This window comes from Salarias fasciatus, chromosome 13 (assembly GCF_902148845.1).
Source record: "Salarias fasciatus chromosome 13, fSalaFa1.1, whole genome shotgun sequence".
Classification (NCBI taxonomy): Eukaryota; Metazoa; Chordata; class Actinopteri; order Blenniiformes; family Blenniidae; genus Salarias; species Salarias fasciatus.
Window position 1 is genome coordinate 17,739,447 of NC_043757.1, and position 17,613 is coordinate 17,757,059.

Consider the following 17,613-nt stretch of genomic DNA (forward strand, 5'->3'; position numbering starts at 1 on the left):
TTCATTCCCACCACAGAACAGTTAATGGTTGCAGATTGACGATTGATTTAAAACACTGTAGTGGTTTAATTGTTATAATTTATATAATTACTTAACTGTTGGAGTTCTAATGATGATGGTGGTACTGATTGTAATGGTAAATAATCTATGCTAACCTAACACATTTCTGTTTTTCTTTGTCTCGCCAGCTGAGAGGGCACATCTCTCCTGCCTTCATCCCAACTGTCATCCTGCATCTCCAAGAAAATGAATCAGTCGGCGGTAATGCAGATGTCAGTGACGCTCAGTTAAATGTTTGTACTACTTGATCAGATATCGCTTGGCTGGAGGAAAAAGAGGAAAGGGGCTGTTCAACGCGCTGGAAGATGTCTCTTTGGATGATACTGCCTGTTAGCCTCCCAGTGCTGACCATCACTGGGATCTGGGTTGTGTAAGTGTTTCTCTTCTTTTCGTGCAACAAGCTGAAGAACCTACTGTTATGAATCAAAGCTATATAACTACACCTTTTCACCTTTTCTAAGATTGCTGCGTTGTATGTACTGATGTATGAGTCACAGAGAAGAAACTTAAGGCATGCTGTAACTGGTGTATAATGACGTCTTTTGACATAAGAGCATTCTGCCTTCACAACAACTGACCTTGTGAACAGTGAAAGAAAAAAATACTTTATTTTATAGAGTCTGATGTAAAATATAGTTTGTGTTTTCTCTTGTTATTCAATCCATAAAACAGGTTATATGTACATATTGATTAGTTTTGATCACACAACCTGGTCACCAGCACACATGTTCTGCAAATTTATTTCATGCAAAACACGCAGCAGTCGCTTATCTGTATGCCACCAATCTGAAAACCTGCTGTTTATATTGGACCAAAAACTGTTTGATACCTCCGCCCGGCTTTCCTTCAGGAGAGCAGCACGGCATATTTATTCTGAATTCCTGGGAACCATGGCAATTGCATGTGGATTAACTCTCTCCAGGAAAGATGGGAGATTTTCACCCCTCTCATACAATTGAGACATGCAGGACTTTAAGTTAATTTTAATTATTTCTCATAAAGTATCTGAGTGGCTGGCTGTACTGTAGAGAAAAGGGTGAATATCCCCTGGTTATGCTCAGGCTGACAGCTCTCTTCTCTGATCTGTTATTACTCCGGAGGAGGAATGCAAACCCCGAAGGGAGGCAGAGACAGATGGCCCAATTCCAAGTCGCTATGGCTTTGTATCCAGGCTGTAAGCTGCATCACCTATGAGTGGCACATGGACAAAAATGTCAAGTCAGGTGCCAAAACTGAGACCCTCTGCAAGAACTGTGTTTTAACTTGACTGCTTTACAGCTGATTTAGGTCTTTTTTTTTTTTTTTTTTTTTTTTTTTTTTACATTTTCTTTCTCCTTGTGTGTTGCCCTAATCTTACTGTAGGGTTGTGTAGGAGAATATGAAGGTAGAAATGAAAAGAATTTCAGTTTTCTCTTGATTTCTTTTCATGTAATACCAAGAAAGCTGATCAAAGCTAAGGTTCTTAATGCATGTGAGACCATCTGTTTTTTTTTTTTCTTTTCCAAACTGCTGGAATGTCAAAGGATGTGAGACTATATGGCATGTTGCACAGCTCAGGGACAAGTCCTGGTGACCTGGAGGGAGTAAGGTAAATCCTGGAAAGGAGTGGTAGAAAGCTTGAGCAGGATTTTCACTCTGCATCTGGTGGCCATGCCCTCTGCATGAGGCATTGTGTGGAGCCAGGCCTGTGCCCACCCAGGAGCCTTGGCTTAGATTCTGCTGCTGACCTTTTACAAGTTAAGTAATATGTCTTAAACTGCAGCGTGACTCAACAACCACTAACAACCAAAAGCCGTCATTCCCTGGCTGTTGGGATGCTTTACGCCACTGTACAGACGTTTTTGAAACACACATTTTTATTCCAGATTCTCAAACACTGCTTTGTGTGCTTCCCTTAAACCAAGAGAATCAATGGGAGCTTAGCCTTTACTGCCCTGCTTCATCCATATTTGATGCATTACACCCTTTCCTGAGGTTATTTTTGCACAGCGTTTGGGAATTTTCTCTGTACTAAGCAGATTTTTCCATGGAATTTGGTCCTAAACGTTCCTTGTTTAGGCCCAAGTGAAAGAGCTGGTCTGTTCCAATGTATATATTGCTCACAGGCTTGCAATTACAGTTTACAGCCACTGCTGAGTTTTGATAGAGGGCTAATTATATAAACAAACCTATTATTACTGAACCTCCTCCGAGCACATAATGCATCGGTTTAGTTTCACATACGGCTAAAAAAGTCTTCTTTATTTAGAAATGTCCCAGAGCACCACGGATGCTTTTTTAGCTTTGGATGCTGACCAAATATACAGAATGTGAGTCAGACATAATGGAAAACTGAACAACTTTTACTGGCTATAGATAGGTTTTCTGTCTTTTTTGAATGGTACCCCCTGGCAGTCCCCCTGATTCTCTGCAGGATTGCGTTGTTGTTGTTGTTGTACTGTGGCTCGTGGGCTCAGAGCTGCCAGCCTTCCACTCACATCTGTAGGCTCTTTACAGTAAGATGGCCCCATCTGGCACATATGCCTTTGACTTGATGATTCAGATAACTTAATTCCCACCGCCGATCAGCCAAACTGTTGTTTACAAATGTCAGCTTGTTGTACTGTAGCTGTGTTGTAGTGTATCGCAGAAGTAACAGTACTCTTGTGAAGATGGACGAGGTGAGCCACAGTTTTCTAAAAGCTTTAATTTTATCAGAATATATGCTTATTCTGGTTTTTTTTTTAGATTGTATTTGGTAGTTGAGTTGTTGTGTAATGGCCAATTGGTGTTTAACCTCCTACTGAACTATGGCTGCTTTTTACAAATCAGGACAGATTGTCTCTCTGTCTGACTCGGTCTGTCTCCTCGACGTCCTCTGACAGCCCAATCGGTTTGAGATCAGTGTGTGTGAGTAAAGAGGGCATAGACAAAAGAAAAAAAACATAAGTTCCTTCCTGGATGTCTTCTTTTATTTCTTGACATGTTCATCAAGCTCAGTTGCAATACAGAAAAACATTGCTTTGATTGTACAGCCTGAACAACATCAGAACATCACTGCTCAACAATTTTCTTTCTTCTTCTCATATATTAAGCAGTGCAGTCAGTCATCACGCGTGAAGAATTATCTACATTCTCGTGTATCTGTGACAATCGTTCGAACATGGACATGTTTGGACAGAGCAGTAAAGATTTGATCCACTCATGCTGTTGGTGGGGAAATAATGAGGAAGCCGGAGACAGCACTGTGTTAAATTCAGTTCTTCATTGAGCCAAAACAAGGAGCCCTCTTTATTCTTTTGTGTGAAATAAATGTTTTTTTGTGGTCAGGAAATAATTATGGTAACAACTTAAGCCAGAGTAATACAAGTGATCATTATAGTTCAGTTGAAGAAGGTCCCATGATGATTGTTAGTTTGAATGTGAGAAAAATGGATCTTTTAAGCTGACGTGGTTCTCAATAACAAACAAAATGGACAGTGGCATTCTTTAGATACTATTTAAGTAATAGTGGAATGTTTACTGTAAATCAGATACAGCTATCAACCTTTGATCCACTGGTTGTTGACCTCTGCCCTGATGCGGCGGGTCATTGGCCCCGGCAAATAAACATTAATGATGGCTTTCACTGCCAATCAGACCAGTTGGACTGACACAAACTGGAATTTCCTGTGTGTCGCTCCGAGCTGACGATGGACTGATAAGAAATGGTCAAATGTCAGGTCACTGAATTCCTCACCGGTTGAACACATGCGACCCTGTGGGAGGTCACAGCGGCACGGATCAGGTGTTTCAGAAGCTGAAGAAGAGATGTAGGTTTTTTTTTTTTTTTTTTTAAATTAGTATAAAGCATGAAAATATTTACCATTTGAGAAGCTTTGGTCCAGATAGTTTGACCATAAATCTGGGTGCAGTTGTTCACATGGAAAACATGATGTTTGCTGAACGGTAGTTCACGTCGACCCAACGCTCATTTAGAAAATGACTTCCCTGTATTTAACACAAACCTTCCCATTTATATGTAACCATAACTGCATGTAAGAGGAGTGGAGATTCCGCCTTGGTGCGGCACCCTGAAGCCACAGCGGTCACCTGTCAGCTGGGGGATTCGAACCTGCAACATCCGGTCTGGAGTCTGCTTCAGTTACATCTGCGTTTAACATTTTCATTCCTCATAAATATGCAACAATGTATGTGAATATGCAGTTTGAGCCAGTATGATCTTTGTGCTCATCACTATTTGGCTTCCAGCAAATGAAACGTGTCTTTCTTCTAAGTACACTGTCAGCGTGTTCAGACACACTGACAGTGTACTTCCTCTCACAGCTTGAAAGTCACCGTGTTATCACAATTTTGTGCTGGTTTGGATTGAGACTTTGCATTTTTCGCCTCTTCTTGTCTGAAGTATGACTTCATAACTGTTAATTTGAAGTTATTTACCAAGTGGTTTCCCTTCCAGGTACGCCATGGCCTTGTACAATCAGCATGTCTGCCCTGTGGATAACTGGTATGTTGCCCAATGTGTCTCTTGTTTTGCTCAACCATACCTTCATAGTCATTTGTGCTTTGCGGTCAGTCTTGAACTACATTAAGGAAGTCACAGCTACCCTGATCATTGACGTCAGTGACTGAAACCTCCAATTTTTCAACCGACATTGACTCGAGCACTAAGGTGCAGAAAATTCTGTTTAAATTCTTACTTCAAATTTGTTATTGTTCTCGGTTGAATTCAGATTTACCTGAGCCGACTTGAGGACTTGTTTAGGTTGAGCTTCATTCTACCTGCACAGCTACGTTGAAAACATTTCCAAAATGTTCAAAGGATATGAAAACATCAGCTGTACCGTTTTCCATTCCAGGTTGTACAACCAGTCCTGTGAAGAGGAGCTGTATTTGCAGAGCGGCCCGTCTCTGTGCTGCACACTCGACAATGTACCTCTCATCAGGTAAGTGAGGCCCCCGGCGATCTGCACCGAGCCCCGACCTCTGCTCGCCTCTCTTTTCTGTCCATTTTTTTTTTTTTTTTATCTGGAGATTATAAACAGGAACACATTCCTAGTTTGCTTGGTCTCTGTTGACACTGTTGGAAAAGCGAGTAACTTTTAAGGACACTGTGTGAGTGTTTCAAATAGCTTGTGGCTGAGATGTCCCTCCTGCCATCGTGGCAGTTCAGAGGCAAAAAAAAAAAAACAAAAAAAAACCCCACAGGTCTACACTTAACCGTGTAAACACTGAGGGGAGTTGGCTTACATCTGGGAGGAAATCAAGACACTCCTGTTCCTTTGTTTAGCTTTTTTGGCATGCCGAGATTTCAGCATCAAAGGCGGACCGTGGCGCACAAATGCTGCAGTTTGCACAGAAAGGAAAGCATTTTAGTTCACGTTAAAAGCGGCGCGGTGACCTTTAGAAACTCAATACCTCAAAGAAGTGCCTGGGAATCATCAGCCTTTGTGTGATGAATGTTAGATTTTCATCTGCAGTGTGATCTGAAGAATGTGTGTGTGTGTGTGTGTAACTGCAGTCAGCTGAGAGGACTTTGGCTTTGTAGGCAGCAGGAACTCAGGCACAGACAGGCAGTGTTGACTGTCTCCTGGTTTCCCCTCCTACAAACATTTCCCATTCCTAGAAGAGAGTCGGTATGCAGTAGGTGAAAAGTCAAAGACTTGGCGACGGGATGTGAGGCGGCACAGTCGAGGCTCACAGCGTGCTGTAATTCAGAGGGTGGGAGGTGGGAGGGCGAGTGTGCGTTAGTGTTGCTGTGCGATGTCCGCAGGTTCATCTCAGCGGTCTGATTTAGCTGTCTGTGCTCTTTCCTGCAGTAAATGTGGGACCCTTCCTCCCGAGAGCTGCTTCTTCAGCCTTATCTGCAGCACCGGCTCATTCATGGGTAAGGCGTCACGCAACGCACACAAATCCATCAGTGCGCTGGACGTTACACTGACTCAACCACTGGCCCTTGACCCATCAATCAGCCCATCGATTAGCAGAGGCCCTGTCATGCCGTAAGAGCAGCTCAAGGTGCTTCACTGACTTGAAGTCTTGAAAATACAACGCAACAATACAAAATCTATATCAATATGATCATATGCTTGTGTGTAAAACAAACTAAAACATGCAGTCCAATCAAGAGCGAGTGAGAACTCTGCATGAATGCTCGTGAAAATGAGAGCAAATTTATCATCAGTAGCAGAAACTGATGCACACACGTCTGTGCTCACACACACACACACGCACACACACGCACACACACGCTCGCATGCTCGGGGAGCGTGTGTTGTAGCCGGCACAGGAAAAGCATGCGTTATATCAAAGCAGAGAATGAGCTCCCATGTGCTGCACTGTAGGTCTTTTGTTAGTCTCCACGTGTTGCTGCGCTCGTTCGCTGGATGTTCTGACTGCCCTGATCGAGTTAATGTTTCCCAGCTGTGGTGTAGACATATAGAGTGTGTGTGTGTGTGTATGTGTGTGTGTGTGTGTGTGTGTGAGTGTGTGAGTGGCTGGAGAAAATTTCCCTTGCCTTCTTTGTCCCCTTGCCTTGAGCAGCTATTTCAGGCCTGTCTGTCTGGCCCGATCGGTCCACTCTGGATCATTCCCTGGACATTTTTAAAACATACTCTATTCTGTTTACCGGGCTGTTTGGAGTCCAAATTACAACTTCAATCTGTGAAGAGAATCAGAGAAACTTCCCTGTTTCATCTCTGTGTGAAGTCTGCCCAGACATCTGTGGCCAAGCTTTCACACAGATACTTGCAGGTGTAGAATACGATGGAAGAAGACGCACGATGCGCATTTCGTGAGTTATGTCGCAACTAGACAATGCAACAGACAGACGGACACAGACTCCATTGCTTAACCGCAGTGACAGTTTGGCTTTGACTCATTTTTTCTGAAGTAATTTTGTTTGTGTCTAAAAGCCACTGGGCCAAACATAACTCTGTAGAAATCATCGGTCTTTAATCGTCACAACTGATAAGTACAGCATAGGAAAGGAAATAACTATAAATAAAACTTCTCAGGCTCAAACAGGTACTTGCCTCTTCTTGGGCCTTCAGGTGTACTGTTTTCATAACATTTGGGCAAATGCAATATTTCTATTTCAGGTGGACAAATTACTTTTCTTTCTTTTACCTGACAGTAACATAACTTTTTTTTAAGTCTCTAATGTTTGTAATAAATATTAAAAGAAAACAATAAAGTAAGAGTAATAATTTCACAAAGGAAGGCCTGTTCGTCTTAAAATGGCTTGAAAGGAAAAGCAGTTACACACTCTGATAGACTGAATCCAAACCATTTGGCGTGTTTTTAAATGTCCTCATTGGTTTTGTAGTTGTAGTTCAGCCTGCAAGTCATTCCAGGCTGCAGGGGCAGAGAACACGTTAGTTGTGCTTCCAGCTAAATTCTGTTGATTTCATCCCTTCTGTAGATATTTTAATACCAAATGTAAAGCCAGTTATTAAGACTTAACAAAAGTAGGTTAAGTTGATGCGGTATGTCGCTCCACAACAGACTATTGTAAATAATCAGCGCTTAGCTTTTCAGCCTGTTGATTTCTTGGACGTCTGTACCAGCTACAGTTGGCTCAGGGCTTCGCTCATAAGTGGGATAAGATGCACTCCCTGAACTTTATATTTCTTCATAATTATCACCCTTCTTTTTATTTCCAGTTCCCACCTTCCTGCCAGTACACACACACATTTTGCTTTTGGAAGACAATGCGTGCGTTCTTTCTCTGCGCGCCTCCTGTGGGGGGAGAGATTGCGGTCCGTTGTTTTGGTAGGAACGGACCCCTTCGCGGGGACGGCGGGGTTTGTTTTACTGTAAGGTGTGGCGTGACGCTAGTGGAAATATTTAACGGTGTGTGTGCGTGCATCAAGTCTGCGCTGGTAGCGGCGTGGCCATACCAGCGTTACAGCACGGCCACGTTGTTCACAACGTGACTGTGCAGGAGCGAGTAACTGCACTGTGTGTGTGTGTGTGTGTGTGTGTGTGTGCGTGAGGCACCCCACTTCCTCCGTCCGGGAGGAAGGAGGAGTAAGAGCCGGAGAGGGCAGCGGTTTGTTTGAGCAGCTGAGGCATGCATATGTAAAATTATTCATAATGCGGAGCAGTCAGACAGCCGTTTGTTTGACCCTCTCATGCCAGGCGGAGGTCGGCGAGCTGCTTACTCATCAGTCCCAGATGCAGGAGAAAGCCATGAGCTCAGCGAGAAATTCATCCTCAAAGGAGGCCGTCAGAAAACAGCCAAGCCCATGCTCACGGTGTGCTTAAGATGGAAGAGGAGTATGGGAGAAAGTCATGTGTATAGAAAATAAAACGTACCCATCGTCTTAGAGTCACTGTGAAATGCCAGCAAGTATAAACATTTCCATTTGTCTGGATGAAATGTCGAAACAGGAAACAAAAACACACAGCCAGCTGGTCTGCAGCAGGGAGACCGAGATGATATAATCTAATGAAAGGAATTGCGCTTCTCTTTCCTCGTCCTTTCACTGATACCAGTGTGTTCTTCATTTCAAAGAGCAACTGGGGAAAAAAAAAAGACAGTGAGATTGTTTCCAAGCCCGAAGACTCTGCTGTTTGTTTTTCCGTGAGTGCAGCTGAAGCACTTTGCCAAGAGGATTGTAATTGTAAGGAAACGAGCAAAACTCCCACAAATACAAATCTGCACCGACACAAAAGGATGAGGTTACAAAATACAAAAGTAAAGTAAATATACATTTTAATCCCCCTGCGTAGTTATAGCTGATTAATTTAAAATATGCAGCATTTCACTTAACTTCATGGTCACTGGATTGGATTGAATTGCATTTCACTGATTATGTGGTCAGTTTTATTTAACTTTTGTTTCCTTAAAATAAATGGATTGAAATCACAAGTCATCAAAATATTTCCAAACATTACATTAACAAACACTCAGGCCATTAATAATTTCCCTCATGGCTCAATGTTGCCGAAACCTTTTGACTTTTTGTCACAGTTCAGGTATTCGGCGGTGCAGTGGTTCGTGCTCTGCCCTCACAGAGAGAAGAAGAGAAGAGTTTGAGGATTTTCTGTTTGGCGCTTGCATGTTCTGCCTCATACCTCATGTGTGGTCTTTACCGACTGCTGCCGGATGAAAGTTTTTTTTTTTGTTGTTGTTGTTTCTTTGCACACGTCCACTTCTGTTCTTACACATCGGGGAGCAGAGGTAGACTGAGTAGTGATCAAAGTGTTGTGCTGAGGTTGTGGCAAGTTCAATAACAGCGTCTGATCATTGAGGCGCTGACTCTGAGCCAAACGGGCGACGACGCGTCCAGACCGCCGCTGCAGACGAAGCTGTACATGCTTTCATTCTTCTTTCCTCTCCATGACCACAGTTTGTGTGCTGTTTTTTTTCTTCTTTTCCTTCTCCTGGCAGACCCTCCTAAATTCTGCCTTTTACACAGAGATGGCGGCGGAGTTAACACAACAGTTTAGTCTCTGGGAGGATATATGAGCCCCGGGGGGCTCCTTGTCCCCTCCGATTCTATCTGCCCCATCTTTCCCACTCGGTCGGTGCGCCCCGCTTCCTCCGAGCGCGGTCAGCCCTCGTGGAGCAGAAGGCTGCGAGCGGCTGACAAAGAGCGACCAGGCGGGGGTCGGCTCCTCAACAATGCCCCCAGTCAGAGCCTGTTAGCACATCAGCACTCATCTGTCCTGCACACTGTACTCTGTTTCCCTTCACCTTCTCAAAACTTGGACCATCCCCCACCAATTTATCACTGCTCTCTCACTTTCCCGCCCTTTTCCTGCCGGCGATATTTTTACATGAAATTGAGCTTCCTGTAATTCTCACTCAGCTTCCCAGTAATTCATGTGTTTCTTGGCGTCGTGAGGAAGGAGGGGGGGGTTTAGCAGCGTTTGCACTAAGCAGAAGCCAGACTCTTCTCATCACCTCTTTGACTGACAGAGTGATGTTTAACCGAATGATGTATCGGACTCTTATTTTGTCTCTCTTGTCACTCTGTCTGGGCAGTTATGGTGATCGTGCTGCTCCGCTACGCCCACGTCATCGAGAAACATCAGAACTGTGTTCTCAACACAGCGAGTCTGTCCACAGGCTGGATCTGTGCCGCCGGACTCATCATGGTGGGAAACTTCCAGGTAGGACATTCTGGTGTATTCCTCCTGTAGAGCAATGGCTCAAATCCAAGCAAATGTCGAAAAAATGACGTGTTCAAGTCTATAAATACAAAAATATCAAACAAAACAAGTGTAAAACAGAAGTGATGCTCTTTTATCTGAATTCTCATGCACACTCACAAAAATGAGGTTCCCGTTTATTTTTAATCATGTGTGATCCTATCTCTGTTTTTCTCATGAATCAGGAAACTCTTTTGACGTCTGGATGAAATAGACCTCTGCTCTGTGACGCAAATCATTTTCCTTTGATCACTGTACTTTTGACAATGAAGCCCACTGTTAAACAGAGTTTTTCCACTATTACAAATATTGAGTCCCATCCACCTGTCAGCTCCTTTTAGCTTTCGCCTTTCTCTCATAACTCTTCTGTATTGAACATATTGATCAATATGACAAATTTGCATCCAGGTTGTACGGATTGTGTTGACCTGCAGAGACAAAGAAACAAGATTGATCTTGTAGTTGAACTGCTGTTAGACTTAAAATATAGAAACCTCCCTGAAGCCTTTTCTGTACGTATTTGTTCCACAGTGAGGAAAATGTTTGGTAGCAGATGCCTGGATGGTGTGGATGATTGAGAAAGAGCCGGTTTCTGCAGTAAATGATAACATCTTTGGGTGAGGACGTGGTCAGTGTGAGTTGCAGGCTGTGGTTTAGAGCAGTTGACAAGGAAACAAATGTTCTCTGTGGGAATGTTGTGTTTCCTGTCGAGAGGTGCAGGCAGCAGCTACACGCTGCTTCAGTGAGACACCTAATGGGACGAGGACTCCAGAGATAAACTTTGACTGTTTCCCGGTTAAAGACTGGACAAACAAATGTTTCTGTGTTGCTGCTGCGGTCCTTCAACTCTTCTAAGGTGACTCAGACTGTTGACGGGAATAACCGAATCAAGGAGAGGGCATGTAGCTCGTGTAACCACCTTCGGCTTTTATCACTATTGGTAAAAAGTTTCCGTCTTGAATGAGTCGTCTTAGTATTGTAACTCTGTTTGTATCCATTCATCATTCTTTGCATATTTTCATCTGAGCCCCATGTGGAGCTGGAGCTCTGTCTGGTGAACAGGATTCTTTGAAATCTTGTCCTGCGCTGTGAAGGCTGGCATGATTTATTTGTTTGTTTACTTATGACATTTCAGTGTTGACATTAGTGGGAAGCAGCTGCACGCTTCTGCGGTGTGTAATTCAGTATTGATCTGTTGTGGAAACAGTCTTGTGAAACCTCCTGCACTCACTGTCCCGTTCAGGTGTGGCAGAGATGAACAGGAGCTAAATGTGTCCTGTGATCGGCGGGACAACTTCAGTCAAACTGTGTTTGGAGATCAGACACTTTCATATGTAGATGTTTCACTTTATCCAGAGAAAATCGTCTTCAGCCTCTTTTCCCGCTCTTCCTCCGAGGCCTCAGTTCAGCAGAGCTGAGAGGAATTTTTCAGAAGAAGCCAGGAGGAAGTGAGTCATCAAATCTCTCCATGCATGGAGAGGACCCGAGCAGACAGGGTGTGTGTGTGTGCGTGTGTGTGTGTGGCGGACGCCCCATCTATACCCACTGAGGAGTCTGATCCACATCACTCCTCGACAGCTTGGGACAATCCAGCGGAATAACAATAACGCTGATTACAAATAAACTGTGAAAGACCACATGAAACGACGGGAATTTGGCTGCAAAATTTAAGCAAATATTCAAATTCGTAACCTCAGAAGACATTGGCAGGAGATCCACAAGCAAACACCATGAACCGTCTGACAGCTCAAATGTGAACCCGACAGATCAAAGGGAGTAAAAACACCAGAAACACAACACATGGTAACAAACTGCACTGTTACATAAGGCCTTGGCAGTACAGCTGCCATGTGGCCGCCGGGGCTTTTCCTGTCAAACAGCCCCATGGTTTGGGCAGAGACGTACAGGAATAGATGATACAGAAGCACATTGCCGCCACACGCACACACACACACACACATCCATGAGTATGTAATGTTTGAAACAGGAAAGGGTTGATGGAAAGAAAAAGAAGCAGGCAAGGCGATTTGGTTTCTCACTCCTTTCTTTAGCTCTTATAGCCTTTAGATCTTTGTGCTAAATGCAGCGTCATTTCTTTGGCAGTTTTCAAAACCACTGCTAGAAACAACAAAACAAAGGACTTTGGAAAGATTAAAAACAAATTTTAGAAAAAAACATCCCCGCAGACGAAGTCATTAGAAATAAAAAAAAAGTCAAAGTGAGTTCTAAGAAGCGATTCAGGCTCATGAAGAGTCAAAAGTTCCCGTCGATACGAAGGCGCCTGACTTTTAAGGATATGAAAACAGATAAAATCTGAAATTCAAAACGAGAACATGTGTGAATGTCTCAATTCTCCTCCTGCGTATTTAAAGTAGTCTTGTGGCGTCGTCTCTGTAGGTTGTATTTACAGACAATAAAGTAAAAGGGAACTGCAGCATTGCAATCGATAAGATATTAAACTATTCTCGGTATCATCAGGGCTGAGTAACCAGGGATGGGCAAAGTTTGGGTGTTCAGATTCAGTTGGGTTTTGTAATTTGTGGCGATGATTCAGCACAAATCTTTCAGATGTTGCAAGGCCGTCAGGACAGCAGGTGTGGCATCAACGGCTCAACGTCCATAAGTTCCACATTGTTTTGCCAGTAAATGAAAACTGAAAGCGGCGGGAAGCTGATCAGTGTTTCTTGTTGTCACACGTTCATCCTCACCCCTCCTATCACCGAGTCCGCTTTGAACATGTATTCCCTCCTTCAAAAACCGCTTTTCAGCGAAGGATCCGCGCTGACACGTATCCCTCTGACCGAGTCTCTCATGAGTGCGAGCTCTGTGTGACGACGATTACTATTCATTTATGCAGGCGAGCTGTTCAGTGTCAGCCTGCAGCAACTGATTTATCAAGCTGATCTTGTTTAGTCATCACGCCGCACTTTACGTAATGACGAATGTTGCGGTGGATCAGTCTGAGACCTTTAGGAATGCGGTGTCAAAGACCCGACCAAGTCTCTGGAAAATAGAACAGGTACGCCTGCAGTTTGAGCAGTGACGGATGGAAAACGGCTGTTTTACTGCAGTCCAGTCTTTCTTCTTTTAACTTCATTTTGTGTGGAATATTCTCACTACTGTGAGACGCCACGCAGACCAAGTGTGAGAATGTCCCAGAAATTCAGCAGCAGAAGTGAACTGGTCGGCTTCAAGCAGCACACACACACACTCAACCTGGGAACTAGTGCAGGTCGCCATACTGTGTGTGTGTGCGCACATACGTGCGTGCGGATTAAGGCAATAACTTTGAGTTAACGGGCGCCCGTTGCTCACTTTGTAGAGCAGATCTTCCACTTACAATGTTGGCTTTGTGTGTAGATCGAAGCGTTTTCGGTCCAGCTGTTCATTCTTCACATTCATTTGAGTAATCCACTAAACATTTAAAAACATTCCTCACAGTTTTGCAAATTCAAGTATACATCCTCTAAGTGGTAAATACTTTGAGTTTTTTTGTCTCGAAATCATGGGAGCAGCTCTGTTTTTTTATTTTTTGTGTGTATTAAGTAACGAGTTGGCAGCGCTCAGACCCCACACAGTGCCTGCGTGACGAAGTTGGACTGGATGAAGAATAATTAACTGTAAAAGTACTGACCGGAGATATTTCAGATCTGCATGTGATTCTCCCTGCTGTTGAACGTTTCCCAGAAAACCTCGGGACTTTTTAAAGTTTTTAACGTTGATACGTCTGGAAATGTTACTTGGTCACTTTGAGGATTAGCCCACTGCTCGAGAATGTTAAGTATGTTCTGACCGGGTCAGCTGATAAATGATTTAGATGACAAAACTGAATAACTTCTATGCTATTGCTGGAAAGATCCCTGAGAATCGAGCGGCGCAGGGAGACATTACCCTGATTACTCTGTTTAGCATCAACCAGGAAAAGGATTCCTCCTTAAATGAGTGGAGTCTTTAGATGTGGTTTTGGGCTTTGGGAAATGTGCCATTGAATCTGTTATCTGCGTGTGTGTGTGTGTGTGTGTGTGTGTGTGTGTGTGTGTGTGTGTGTGTGTGTGTGTGTGTGTGTGTGTACGTACTGTTCGCTGAGCGCTGTGGTCACATGCTCCTGAGCAGTTCTTTTGTGTATTGTTTCTTATCGTTCTTGTGACCAGCAGGGAAAAAGGCGGCGTTCTGTTGCATTGCAGCTCTGGAGTCGTTTCCCAAACGCGCTCGCCTCCCGGTCACTTATTCTTCATTTCCCTCTAACTTGAAGACTAATCAGCCTCGAGCCGAGTGTTGCGCAACACCGGGGTGATCTGAGTCTGCCTGATGTTGTCACTGTGATTGCTCCCACGTGGCGCCGTTGTCTCTTTCACTGTTTCACGGCGACTTTCTTCCTCATTTTAACCCGTTCGTCTTCTCCTCCCCGACGCGACAGGTGGATAATGCCAAAGTCCTCCACTATGTCGGAGCCGGCATCGCCTTCCCCACCAGCATGCTGTTCGTCTGCCTGCAGTCGGCGCTGACCTACCGGCTGGCCAAGACCCAGGGGGAGTACAACTTGGCCCACCTCCGGCTCTGCATGACCCTGCTGGCCTTCGTGGCCCTGGTGCTCAGTATCCTTCTCAGCTGTGAGCAGATGGCAGCCGCTCCGAGGCTGGGAAGTGCATGAAATTAGCACGCCGCCGTCTAAAAAAAAACATTTTCTGCACACAGCCGAGTTGTCTCCCGTCACACTCCTTAACCGGCGCTCCAGGCGGCGTGTTCTTCTGCCAGGAGAGCTTCGTCCTGCAGCACGCGTCGGCCATCTTCGAGTGGGTCTTCTGCGTCATCGTCATGCTGTTCTACGGGACGTTCGCCTTCGAGTTCGCCGGCATGTCGGGAGACACCATGGTGGTGCTGGCCCGCGGAGGCTCCCTGGGACCCGCCGGCAGGGAGCACAAGGTGGACACGCTGGCCGCGTCGCTCGGCCAGCTGCACCCCCACCAGCCCGAGAACGTCTCCATCATGTAGCCCCCCCGGCGCGTCTCCCCCGCCACACAGTTGCCTTCGTCGTTCCTCGCAAACTCTGGCTGTGGAATCAGTTTTTAATTATTCATTTTCGGCCACAGTCGCCTGAAGCTTTGAGGTAAAAACCAGGCCAGTGCGGCAGCAGCGGCGGTCTCGCAGATCGGCTGTAGCCACGGAGAGCTCAGTTTGACTCGTGCTCACATCAGACTTTGTATCTCCAAAGAACTTGTTTGCATTTTGCACATTGCACAAGGGTGAAACCAAAACGTTCCCCTGACTCTCAGTCCTGTTGCTGAGGAGGACTCTGTCACCCGGGAGAAGAAAATGTCCTCTTGACGTCCTGTAAGCGGTCTCGGTCCGGCCGTGGAAGAGGCCGCCGCGCTGATTCCATTTGATGTAAAAGAGGCTGCTGGACAGCCCAGCCGACAGTATTAGAGCAGAGGGGCAGAGAGCAGCAGAGGGCGTGCGAGGGTGCAGCAATAAACTCACAGAAAATGTGTCGGATAGAAAAGTAGATCAATCCGAGTCGATCCTGGAGGGAGAGAGGGCAGCAGTCTGCATTTTACAATCAAGAAAGAAAAGTTCTTATATGACCCTCAGTTAACTAAGAGCTCAAGTCTTTTGCTTCTGGTTTTAAAGTTTTATCAAGTCTGTTTACTGAACTTCCTGCCAAAGATGCATAACTGGGTCAGCGAAAGCTGCAGATGTGTCCTATAGGAGCTGCTTGGCTGAGACTAAATGGAAGGTAAACATGTTTTTCGAGGTGGGCATTAGGATATTAATGTGCTCTGTTGCCCTGATGTCTGTATGTATGCACAGATGCTATCTGGAACGGCCGCTCTCTCCGCTTGTTCTGTGGTCGACAGATTGCTTAAAACCATTTCTGTTTGATCGAGCGACTCCACATACGCTAACCTGGCATTATTTTTAACCTAACCGTGGGCGCCGTGTCCAGAACACGTGGGCTCTTCAGGACCAGGTGCTTTTTAAACACAGGTCCTCTATCTGAGTGTTACCGAAAGATTAAGATCAGTACAGTGGATTGATCCTAAACCGGAAACGATGAGGCCTCTTCCCCGTGGGAGAGAGGTGGTACGGCGTCCAGAGGCCGAGAGCGTAGCAGCTAATTGAAGACAGAGCTCTGGGTTTATTGAGTTTAGTGACGACGCATCGCACGTGTTTTCAGGTCCTGCAGACGGAGGTCTGCCTCTTATTACGCCTCATCAAGGACGAGGAGGATGAGGAGAATGTGCAAGTGTTGCTTCACCTTCTTCCTTTTTTTTTTCTTTGAAGCTCTAACATAGTTGGAGATTTTTTTTTTTTTTCTTCAGTCTGTCTCGCTGTTGCAGCTGGACAAAGGGAAAAATAAAGGGTGACTGTGACACACACGTCCTGCCTCCGTGCTGCCGTACAGTATGTGCCAAAATATCTGTGTCTTCGGTGCTAAAACACACACAAGAAAAGGCCTTATCCTGTCCTGCGATCGAGACTGCGTCGGATGAATAAAAAGCAATAATATGAGAGAGAGCTGCAGTCTGCTAACAGTGGGAGCAGGGACAGAGGGTCCGCTGAGTGCCAGGAATACTAATCCGTGCAGAAATGCTCTTCTTTCTTCAGAAATGGTCAACACACCTGTGTATTATCAACAAGCTTTGAGCTGAGAAACCTGCGGAAAATCGGAAGGTTTCAAGCGGTAATACTCAGGTTAGTCAGCTGCGTTGCTTCTCCCCCCCCCCCTTCAAACCACAGCTGGCCACATGTTGGCGCGGTGCCAGTGTTCTGAGTGTCAGTGGTTTTAATTGCAAATTGTTCACAGTTTCACAGTCTGTTACATAAAAGCTCAAGAGTGAATTCACTGTCGGGCTGAATGTATTTTTCCAACATGAAGCTGGAGCACAGTGAGACAGCTGCAGTGTTTGAAACGCCAGTCGCTCACTGCCTCCCTCTGCTGGTCAAACAGTGTACTGTAGGCCGTTTTGTGTAGAAATCTGATCTGTGCTGTTTTTTTCTTGGTCAGCTCACAGGAGGTCTTTTCTTTTTTTTTTACTTTAATAATTACACATGCTCGTGGCCACAGCCAAGAATGTTAAGTTAGCAGTTTGAGGCCAAATCTGCTTTTGTTTTACTTCAAATAAAACGAGTTTCTGTGACTTCAGTGTGTCTGCACGCTACGTCTGCATCATGCAAGAAGCCACAGTTCAGATTTGATGGAGCGTAAATTCTCAGTCAAACAATGGCGCCGCTCATGCACGAAGCATCTTCGCTCAGACTGTTTTATTACACTTCAGGTTGTGCGCCTGACTGCAATCTATCAGCAGCATCCATCTTCACTCAAACTGCTAACTAATCAAATATAGCTCTTTATTTAAAGAGTCGGATTTCTACCCCGCATTGCTTGCTTGGCATCTTGTGCTTTATTTCAGT

At 45.0% G+C, this 17,613-nt stretch overlaps 1 protein-coding gene across 1 annotated transcript; it reads left to right on the top strand.

Moving 5' to 3' along the window:
* The first annotated feature begins 297 nt into the window (after nt 1-297).
* Nucleotides 298-15,314, top strand: LOC115398986 (transmembrane protein 150A). The gene is made up of 7 exons (XM_030106076.1): nt 298-430; nt 4,499-4,546; nt 4,899-4,985; nt 5,859-5,926; nt 10,034-10,161; nt 14,618-14,795; nt 14,936-15,314. Exons 1-7 carry the CDS (start codon nt 366-368, stop codon nt 15,190-15,192), a joined length of 831 nt encoding a protein of 276 aa, XP_029961936.1. The 5' UTR covers nt 298-365; the 3' UTR covers nt 15,193-15,314.
* The last annotated feature ends 2,299 nt before the right edge of the window (nt 15,315-17,613 follow it).